This window comes from Amaranthus tricolor, chromosome 13, assembly GCF_026212465.1.
Source record: "Amaranthus tricolor cultivar Red isolate AtriRed21 chromosome 13, ASM2621246v1, whole genome shotgun sequence".
In the NCBI taxonomy this organism is placed as follows: domain Eukaryota; kingdom Viridiplantae; phylum Streptophyta; class Magnoliopsida; order Caryophyllales; family Amaranthaceae; genus Amaranthus; species Amaranthus tricolor.
This window is the reverse complement of record NC_080059.1, coordinates 2,125,651-2,136,333: the sequence shown is the minus strand read 5'-3', so window position 1 is coordinate 2,136,333 and position 10,683 is coordinate 2,125,651. Positions and strand designations below refer to the sequence as shown.

General features: G+C 33.7%; 2 protein-coding genes across 3 annotated transcripts; both read right to left on the bottom strand.

The window, feature by feature from the left end:
- Positions 1-1,377: 1,377 nt before the first annotated feature.
- On the bottom strand, positions 1,378-4,952 carry LOC130798546 (stem-specific protein TSJT1-like). The gene is made up of 4 exons (XM_057661584.1): positions 4,401-4,952; positions 2,797-3,037; positions 2,558-2,678; positions 1,378-1,789 (listed from the first exon to the last, which is right to left on the bottom strand). Exons 1-4 carry the CDS (start codon positions 4,601-4,603, stop codon positions 1,581-1,583), a joined length of 774 nt encoding a protein of 257 aa, XP_057517567.1. The 5' UTR covers positions 4,604-4,952; the 3' UTR covers positions 1,378-1,580.
- Positions 4,953-5,141: 189 nt separating this feature from the next.
- LOC130798545 (pentatricopeptide repeat-containing protein At3g63370, chloroplastic) lies at positions 5,142-10,041 on the bottom strand. Of its 2 annotated transcripts, XR_009039069.1 has the most exons (3): positions 6,895-10,041; positions 5,984-6,300; positions 5,142-5,646 (listed from the first exon to the last, which is right to left on the bottom strand). XR_009039069.1 is itself a non-coding variant. In XM_057661582.1 (1 exon), the coding sequence occupies exon 1, from the start codon at positions 9,817-9,819 to the stop codon at positions 6,952-6,954; it is 2,868 nt and encodes a 955-aa protein (XP_057517565.1). In that variant the 5' UTR covers positions 9,820-10,041; the 3' UTR covers positions 6,317-6,951. The 2 variants fall into 2 exon arrangements, 1 of the variants encoding a protein (XP_057517565.1); XM_057661582.1 differs by lacking the exons at positions 5,142-5,646; positions 5,984-6,300 and having other exon boundaries at positions 6,317-10,041.
- Positions 10,042-10,683: the final 642 nt, after the last annotated feature.

Sequence of the window (10,683 nt, the reverse complement as noted above, 5' to 3'; positions counted from 1 at the left end):
CGTGTCATTAGTACTTACTTTCAATATCTTTAATATTTACTTACATCATTCTTAATACTTACTTATAATATTTTAAAAAATATATAATAAGCTGCCCAATTAAACTCACAACAATTTGTGTAATAAAATATTACATCAGAATTACACCTTATTGAAACCATACAGGACTAATAATGTGCGGCTTGATTCTAGTATTAATGCTTTATAAGTATATAACTAAGAAGTTAGAGCATTAGGTCTTCTTTCACTTGGATAGAAAATATTATTTAAAAAATTCTGAATTTAATTCTCATCTCCTTATCTCAATTTGCCAAATTCTCTAAAAAACTAAGAGGTTAAGAGTAAGAGAAATAATTATTTTAACTTAATCTTTGCCACTTTAATGTCCGATACTACGATACATAATAATACATATATATCAAAAGAAAAGTATAAAATAATTATCTATCGTCTACATTTATTTTCTTTTATTTATTTATTATTGGTTAATAATCACATACTCTTGTTCTTCCCATTTAGAATATTTTAGTATAGAGAGAGAAATTTGATTAAGATTTTTAAGACATATATAAATGATAAAATATATCCATATGAGATCTCGTTAGATTCATCTTAATGTATACTTTTTAATTACATATTTTTTGTAATTTTTTATGATGGGTATTTAGAGATATTAAAATTTAAAATTTACTTTGAAAACTGTGCAAAAAGTAAACGAAAAGAACATTAGGAAACGAAATGTATTATATTTTAACTAATATAAAAAAAGTTAAAAGTGCAAAAATAAAAGAAAAAAGGGTAAACGCCCATGAATCTTTTTAGACAGAGAATTAATTATATACTTATGAGTAATAAAATAAAAAAGACTACCAAGAGCAAAATAAAGATATTATATAAGATCTCTTAAAAAGATAATGCTTATTTATATGTAGTGGTTATACAAATACTGCCTAGTGAGAGACAGATCATGTCTCAGATCACAGTGCTTTTAATTTGCAATTAATTTAATTATTAAGTTTTAAAAGTTTTAAGCTAGCTCGAGAAAGGGATAACTAAGTGAGATTCGTATTTAAATAATTAATGAGTTTTCCAAAAAGCTATTACTAGATTGAAATAACAAAACGCAAGTATTTTTTTTTCTAGAATGAATTCACTTTAAGGCATGACTTAGTAATGTTAACTAACTTAATTTAACGACTTAATGTGTTAAGAGTTGGTGTTCTATTAAATCATTAAATGATATGTGTATGATGAATTAAAATTTTGATCAATGACTTATTAAATATTTTGTTTTTTTATATATTTAGCAAATAAATTCCTTCTGTAAACAACAAATCTAATAGGGCTTATGATCGGTTTTTGGCTTGTTTTTAACAATTTTTGAGCGAATTCCATGTTCAAAAGACAAATGAGAAATATTACACTGATCAATATACAAAAATCATTATTTTTAAAACCTCTTTATGTACCTCTGATAAATGTCATTCACATGCCAATAGGGCAATTTATAACATGAAAGAAGCCAAATCCAATGAAATAGACAATGCATTGGAATAGTGATTGAATAATAAGTTATGTTCTTATATGTGACTAGCCCAATCTGCATCACTCCCAACTCTGGGCATGGCTGCTTTAATTCCAAGCTGCTTGTTTTCAATCTTAGGCTCTTCGCTCACCACGAAGGTCGATCCACACGCTTGGCCTGATCCATCAACCCAAGGAACTGCCTTAAGCACCTTACGAGGATGCTCGTAACTTTTCAGCCCACCGGATGATGTAAAGAAGCATCCTGTTTGAAAATAAAATTTGGAGTTGGTTATAAGTTGCATTCATAGAATTGAACTAAATGGATTGATGGGCGAAAAGAGATATGAAGCTAAGCAACCATCAATGACACTAAACCATTAACCAACAAGTAACATCCTGTCTTTGAACGTGCACTTCTTTTGAGTGGAAAACTAGTTCGATAAGGAAGTACGATCGAAAGGGATGGAATGAGTGAAACTCTTCGCTTTAAGGGCCGAGAATGTCAAAGAATCAACTCAACCAAAAGCTTAAGCTGATAGTTGAGGCTCCATGATATGTTAATATACTCTAACATGCCTCCTCACACGAGAGACTTTTAGGCTAGGAGTGTGGATGCAACAAAGACTCTCAGACATGACGCTAAATATTCCATTTTAAATAAAGGGTGATTGAGATTTGAACCCGTGACCTCTTGTCACGTTGGCTTTTGATACCATGTTAAGGAACCAACTCAACCAAAAGCTTTAGTTGATGGTTGAAGTAACAGAGAATACATCCACCAATGGAATCTTGTGTATTATCGAAAATGGAAAGGCAACTTATTTGTCTCTAGTATCTTCCATGTTATTAGTTCATGCAGTCAACCGCATTTGATGGGATTAATGTCGTTGTGCCAAGACACGAAACTTGAAACATTAATGCCGTGGGAAGACACATGGGTAGACAATAGCAATATAGTGCACTTCTAAAATGAATCAAGGAATGTTATTTAGCAAACTAATATAGGCTATGCTAAAGCTTGTAGTTGTACCTTGCGGAAATGGAGCGAATGATCTCCCACAGGTCTGCTGCATAATCTCAGCATTGTCGGAGAGAACAAGGTGATCTTCAGAATCCGTTCCCCAGAAGAGAGGGACGCTTCCATCAGCGTCCTAAATCAGCAAAACGGATAGAACAGAACAATTGATTTAAACAGATAAGATTATACGCGTATGCAAACATTAACTCTAGCATCAAAGAATGTGATGGGGGGATGTTCGAATCGTTTACCACAGCGATGAAGGTGCTCTTGGTAGAACTGTCAAAAATGACGAACGCAAACTTTCCTTCGATGTTTCTCAAGGCATGATCTGCGGGACTGCTCCCTCTGTCCCTCAAGGAACGGTAAGCCTCTATGATGATGCTCACCTCATTTGCAGTTTTCGTCAATCCATACAACTGTTTCAGTGAAGCTATGTTCTCGATGTGGCCATTAAACAAGCAGAATATATCGTCCACAACAGAGAAAGCCCTGCAGAAAAACGTCAAGTACTCAGCAGTATAAAGAGCTCGTAAATTCACATAATGACATCAAGGTTAAACTCACAGTACAGTTGATCTACCGTGAAGCACCTTAACATTAACAGACAGACGAAAAAAAATTATGGATGACTTGCGACTTTGCGAGTGTAAGAAAGTATGATGAATCTGATATAAGCTTTGGGCGCACGTGAAATTTGTAGTTAGACCCAAATAAATATTGTATTATTTAACTGAATACAAATATTTAATTACAATATAATTTGTACAACAATTTTAGTGGGACACTTGTTTCGCATCTATACACTTTTAACTTATGTTTTTATGTGAGCTTATGTGTCACTTATCAATTTCTCTATTTTTGTGTATATATTTTGTGATTTGAGCCCATGGCTCAATCCTTTGTGTTTTGGATAACTTCTTTCTATATATAACGTAAGTGTCATAATACTCTATTTATACTTGCTATGGAACACACTAATAGTTATCTAGGATTTTATCAAGATATTTTTTTCTTACTTCATACCTTCCTTTTATTATATTCTAGTATATTCTAACTATTATCAATTACTTTATTCCATACATAACTAAGATTTTTCACATTATTTTTTTTTACGGAGTTCAGCTATTGTTGGCCCAACATTCATAGCACTTTCAGTATATATGCATTTGTGGGCCAGGGCCCACGAGAGCCCTGTGGGTGTGTCCCATGAGGCGTTTATTTGACAAATTATCACATCTTTACAAAATAAACAAAATGCAAAATTTCCTTGTTCATGAATCATGTGTAACCCCTTCAAAGTGGGGTTATGGGATAATATAGCATTTGATAAGGAAAACTATAAAAAGTATTTCATGTCATGTGTTTCAAGAACTCCAATCACAACAAATAATGCCAAAACTTTAATCTAAAATATTGAGGTCGGCTATATAAACTAATAGATCGATTTCCTTGGTCGCCCGCATGAATTCTATCTCTCCCTTATTTTTGATTTTCTACTTGTAAATCTAAATCCTAATAAGTGACATTCATACAGTTTAATTAGTTGACTCAGATGTCATCAGATTTTGATGGAAGTTGATAAAAACAGGATATAGATAGTATATAAATCTTGGATTCAAAACCCCAGTTAATGATCAAAGTTCTGAATCAACCCACCAAAAATAGATGCAAAAACTTTAGCATACTACTAGAATAAACCTAAAACATGGGAAAAATAAAATAAAGAGAAAGAAATAAACTTTACAATTAGAGAATATAAATTAATCCAAACCCATATAATTAAATAATAACAAAAAATATATCTTCAATTAGAAAAGCAAAAAATTCAGAAAAAGGAAAAAGGGAAGATTACCTTGGGAGAAGAGGATTTTGCTTATCAGAGGAAAAAGCAATAAACCCAGAAGATCCAAGATTAACAGAAAGAGCATTAGGATGAATCGAAGAAAAATGTTGAATCAAAACATCTTGCTTTAAACTACAAACACTACCTAAAGATTCAACATTTTTCAGTTCTTCTGGGCATTTTGCTACTGTTTTGTTGAACACTGCTAGCATTTTTTCTTTTTTTTTAAAAATTTTTGTGTACTTGAAATCTGTAATTGCTAATTTAGATGATCAAATGAGTTGTGCTTTAATTCTATTTATCAGTAGAATCAAAGACAAGCTGAAATTAACTAGTAGTTTCCAGACAGATGGGGTATTCCTTAAAGTGTACAAGACTTAATGGAGGGTTGAGATCTTCTCAGCTAGAAGATCAAAGTTTGAGATTAGGTAATGATGTGACACGTGTAGAGCATAGAGTTATGGAGACAATTGTTTGTGCTCCCATCACCCATTGGCTGTTGTTTCCTTTAATATTTTGTGGCCTTTAGATTAACTGAATGTTTCTGTTCCTGTTTTGATTGATTTCATAAAAGTTTGCAATTCGGCAATTTGATACTAAAATAAAAAGAATGTATCTTTATAATTGATTCTTGAAATTCCAAATAAAATGAAGTTTTTAAATATATTTATTTATAATCATTAACGATAAATATTAGTCATAAAATAAATATAAAAACAAATATCGCGTTAAACACATATAAGATATATGAATATCCCTAAAGACCCCAAGTATATTTTATAAACAAAACAATAAGTCTCAATGATTTTGTGTCAATTTCACAATAAATGCATGTAAAAAGTGTTTTTGACTTTTCTTGATCAATATTTATGATTTAAGTTGATCAACTGAAAAAGTGTATAATTTACTTTTACACAAGAAAAATATAAATTGACAGATAAATATTAAAATTTACGGTGTAACAAAGAGAGTATAAATTATAAAGATCTCGTCAACGGAGTTTAGAGATTGAAAGTTACACAACCTCACCCATTGGGTCATTTGATTAGATGAAAAATCATTTCCCATAAATAACAATTCTTGAGTAATTGGTACATTATTTGGAAATTGCTAAAATTCGTTGAATACAGAAAGTTCAAGTACTTATCAAGTAAAATTTAACTTACCTAAGAAAGACCAAGTAAGAAGCTTCATGCTTTTATTCAAGATATACTTCCCATGGTTTTAAGCAAACAGCATTAGTGACTTCCACTAACTGTGTAAAAACATATGTCAACCAAACAAGATAAGGAGGAAAAGAGTTGAGACTTGTCATATGAAGCAGGCATGTATACATAATATATGATAGCAATATATTTATCAAGGATCAGAATCGACAACATTCATCACCGCAATGTCTTTAAGCGGCTCTCACTTAGGTGGAATTCGGGACTAAAGTGTAAGAAAGTATACAACCTTATCATTGTGATAACAAAAAGTTTGCTTTTGATTGGCCTTTTGTAGCAAAACATTGTGACTTCACGTATAGAAAATGAAGGGCTATCACTTAGGTGGAGTTTTGGGATTAGATGTACGCAAGTATGCAAACTTACCATTATGATAACAAAGAATGTGCTTTTAATCGACCCTTAATAGCAACATTGTGACTTCACGTATAGAAGATGCCCTGGCTTCCACTTAGGTGGACTTTGTACGGAGCCTTATTATTGTGATAACAAAGAGTTTGCTTTTGACGACCTTTTATAGCAAACACTGCGACTTCACATATAGAAGATGCCCTTAAGTAACTCGCACATAAGTGGAATTTGGGGTTTATATGTACGCAACTGTGATAACAAGAAGTTTGCCTTTGATCGACCCTGTATAGCAAACATTGCGACTTCACGTAAAGAAGAGCAAGGATCAACATCTGCAAGACAGCATAATAATTTTGCAAATAATGTTTCCATTATACTAATCATTTTTATCATTTACAGACAACGAGTTGCAGCACTCTGAAGAGTAATATATACAATTTCCCAGGTTTTTGATCAACATGTTTACAAAACTGCAAGTCTTGCCAGCCACAATTAATTTCACAGGCTTAGTTGCTTCGGTATCAAATTAAAGGCCTTCACTCCATTCTTAGACACCAAAAAAGCTCGCAGCCCCCATTTAGAGCCCTTATACGGCTCGTGTTTTAAAAAGCTTTATAAGAGCTGGGCCGAAAACGGGCCTCTGTAAATAGTATAATTAATGGATAATTTAAATATTATAAATGACAGTCTCAATGGAGATTATTGATATTTTTTCAATTTAATTATTGTAAATAATAATTTAATGGTTATAAATTGATAAATGGGGATTAAAATATTTTTTTGGTAATATAAAACGGACCGGCGGGGCCGGGCCGGATTTTCAAAGCCCGTTAAAGGGCCCTTATCCAATCCGACACATATTTACTTAAGCCCAACCCTTATCAGGCCCATTGAACACCCCTTTTGGTGCATAAGAATTCGCTTACGGTGTATACTATCACAATCTTGTATGTGCTGAATAAAAAACGTTGCTCCATGCACCATCACCAGAAATCCCCACAAGAGCAACTTCCTTGATGAAAATGATGAAATCTGCTGGAATCTCTTACAATGATTTCCCTGTCATAGAATTTAGATACTAACTTGATGAAAGCATGACAATCCCCGCATACACGAAGGTTCTTAGTCACTCGAATAGGAACTCCCCTGGGAGAATCAAGGAGCGCATACGCAATCGCCAACCTCTCACTGTGACCATAGAGCATCATAATTTTCTCTTCCTCCTTGACATTATGCAAAACATACTTAGTTTGAGCAGTGTAACCTCCTTCCTTTTTTAACACCTCGATAATTTCAGCTAACTTTTCATATATTTGGGCACACTGCGGATGGGTTTTGTCCCTCGCCATGAAAACATGGACGGTATCTCTGATCTCTATCCAACTACAAGCTGGATGTTTCTTTAGTCCTCTTTCCTTCATTCTTCCTCGTACTAACTCAACATCGTCCCACCTTCCGGTAGCAGCAAATACATTAGAAACTAGCACATAGTTTCCAGCATTTCCAGGTTCTAAATTCAACAATTTCCCTGCAGCAACATCTCCCAATTCCTTATTGGAATGAACATGGCAAGCCCCAAGAAGGGCACACCAGACAACAGCATTAGGTTCAACAGGCATGCTTTGCACAAACTTAAAAGCCTCGTTCAGACGATTTGCTCGTCCTAGGAGATCAACTACACATGCATAATGTTCAGGCCATGGCTCTAAGTTATAGTCATGTTTCATAATTTCAAGAAACTTTTTGCCTTCATCAATCATCCCTGAGTGACTACAAGCATAAAGAAGTGCCAAGAATGTAACATGATCTGGCTGTATATTTTCCATCTCCATTTTGTGAAACAATTCCATTGCCTGCCTGCCACGACCGTGCATTCCACTCGCATGAATCATACAAGTCCATAGAACAATATCCTTATTCTTGACAAGATTAAACACCTTAAATGAGTTCTCTAGTTTCCCACAACGCGCATACATATCAAGAAGAGAGCTTGCAACAGATCCCTCTATAAGAAAACCTTGCTTGATTAAGAAGCCATGGACTTCTTTCCCTTTCTTTAACGCAGAGAGACTCGATGCAGCTGAGAGTATGCTGATTAATGCCACAGAATCGGGTTCAAGTCCATCTTCTTTCAACGAACGGAAAAGAGTAAGAGCTTCATTTCCATGTCCATTATCAACATAAGCACTAATCATACTAGTCCAAGATACTATGTCTTTATTTTCAATCGACTCAAACATTCGAGAGGCTAAATCTATACTGTGACATTCTCCATAAGTATCAACCAGAGTGTTACTCAACACTAAATCAGAAAGCCCATTTCTCAAAATGTAAGCATGAGTCTCTTTAACATGGTTAAGTTGTTTTAATGAAGTACAAGCAAGCAAGACACTTCCAATCATCATAGCATCAATTTCCACTCCCTCCATCTGTACTTCTTGGAAAACTTTCAAGGCTTTAGTATGACAACTATTTTGAGCATATCCAGCTATAACTGTAGTCCAAGAAACAACATCTCTAGTGAACATTCTTCTAAAAACACATTCCATGTATTTAATGTGACTACATTTGGTATACATATCAATAAGAGAATTTGCAACTTGAATGTCTGTATCAAAACCATTTTTCATAGCATAAGCATGAGCTTCCATTCCATTCAGTAAGTTCTTTAACCTTCCAGAAGCCCCCAAAACACTTATTAAAGAGACCTGGTCTGGTCTCTGTCCTGCTGCTAGGGATTTATGAAAGAACTGAAAAGCCTCACTGTAAAGACCATTTTGTACAAAACCAGAAAGCATAGAATTCCATGATATGTTATCTTTTTCAGTCATGCTATGGAATATTAAGCCTGCTTCTCTCATTCTACCACATCTGGCATACATGACAAGCAAAGCATTTGCCACATAAAGATGCATATGATTATCTGACTTTAAAATTGCAGCATGAATTTCCTTCCCTAATCTCTTCAATGCCTCATCACATGCTTGTAATACACAAACATAAGTATAACTATTCATTCTTACACCATTCTTCTCCATTTCTCTAAACAGTGTTAATGCTTGGATAGGATTTCCAGTCATAGAATATGCTGAAATGATTGAATTCCACAACACAACATCATCTTTTTCTTGAATTATATCAAACAACTGCCTAGCACCAAGTGTATCCTCACATTTAGCATACATACTCACAAGAGCATTCACAACAAATCCATTGGAATCGCATCCACATTTAAGTGCATAACCATGGATTTCGTTCCCCAATTTTAATTCTTTAATCAAACCACAAGCCTTAAGAACACAAGGAAAAGTGAAAGCATCAACCTTTACTCCAAGAACCCTCATTTCAAAATACAATTCAAGAGCTTCCCAAGGCATCCCATTGGATACATAAGCACCAAGCATTGCATTCCATGAAAAAATAGTTCTTTGAGGCATTTCATCAAACAGTTTCTTAGCATCCAAAACGAACCCACATTTCCCGTACAAAAAAACCAACTTAGTTTTCAAAAAGACTGAATCTTTATGTCCAATTGACGTTATGATATGGGCATGTATCTGTTGACCTTCTCTTACAGCCTTTTTATCAGCACAAAGTTCAAGAACTGATGAATATGCTTCATCAGGAGATAAAAGGGCAACATTTTGGTGAGATAAATAGTTGGAAAGTGACTGAAAAGCCGATTTCAAATTACCCTTTTTGCAAATTTCTTTTAATTTCGGTATTATAATGGATTTTGCCTCAAAGTTTGAGGTTTTAAGAGGGAAATTGTAATGGGTAGTCTTTAACATGGAGTAATTTGGGGAGGTTGATAAGGAAGAGATTAAATGAGAGAATTGAATTGAAGACATGGGACTGAGAGAGGGTGTCAAATGTCAAGGCATGTAATGTTCAAAGAAGTGTGCAATGTGAGGAATATCTTGTAGCCTGTGGCCTGTAGGTGTGAATTCAACTACAATTACACAAGAGCCAAGAAGTGGGCACAAGATTAGCTTACATATAATGGAGTAGTATATAGATGTAGAAACTTCAATGCTCACCAAAAAGCTCATTTTTAGTTTTAGTTGGCAGCAAATTTGTCCAACTCAATTTGTTGGGATTAATGTTCGAAAGCTCTTATTATTGTTGATTGATGGCAAAATCAAAATAGGACTTTTATTTAAGGGCATTATTATTTGTCGCCACCATTTTTATTTTATCGCCACCCCTCCTAATAAAATTACGAATTTGCCCCTAAACTTTAAAAATTTACAAATATGCCATTGGAGTTAATAACTTTTCATTTTTATTTTTTTAAATTTTTCTTTTATTATTTTTATTTATATTATTATTGTTATTATAATTATTATTATTTTTGTTATTATTATTATTATTATTATTATTATTATTATTATTATTAAACCACAATAATAATAATAATAATAATAATAATAATAATAATAACAAAAATAATAATTATTATAACAACAATAATAATAAAAAATTTTTAAAAAACAAAAATAAAATTTTAAAAAAAAAAAACAGTCGCACAAAACGTGCGACTCAACCTAGGTCGAGTCGCACAAAACGTGCGACTGGACCTAGGTCGAGTCGCACAAAACGTGCGACTGGACCTAGGTCGAGTCGCACAAAACGTGCGACTGGACCTAGGTCGAGTCGCACAAAACGTGCGACTGGACCTAGGTCGAGTCGCACAAAACGTGCGACTGGACCTA

What these genes read in the sequence shown, in the direction of transcription:
- LOC130798545 (XM_057661582.1), bottom strand. Translation starts at nt 9,819, where the DNA reads ATGTCTTCAATTCAATTCTCTCATTTAATCTCTTCCTTATCAACCTCC.
- LOC130798546 (XM_057661584.1), bottom strand. Translation starts at nt 4,603, where the DNA reads ATGCTAGCAGTGTTCAACAAAACAGTAGCAAAATGCCCAGAAGAACTG. An exon ending in AGAGCACCTTCATCGCTGTG is followed by an intron (nt 2,679 to 2,796) that starts GTAAACGATTCG and finishes TTGCTGATTTAG; the next exon opens with GACGCTGATGGAAGCGTCCC. An exon ending in ATTCGCTCCATTTCCGCAAG is followed by an intron (nt 1,790 to 2,557) that starts GTACAACTACAA and finishes ATTTTCAAACAG; the next exon opens with GATGCTTCTTTACATCATCC.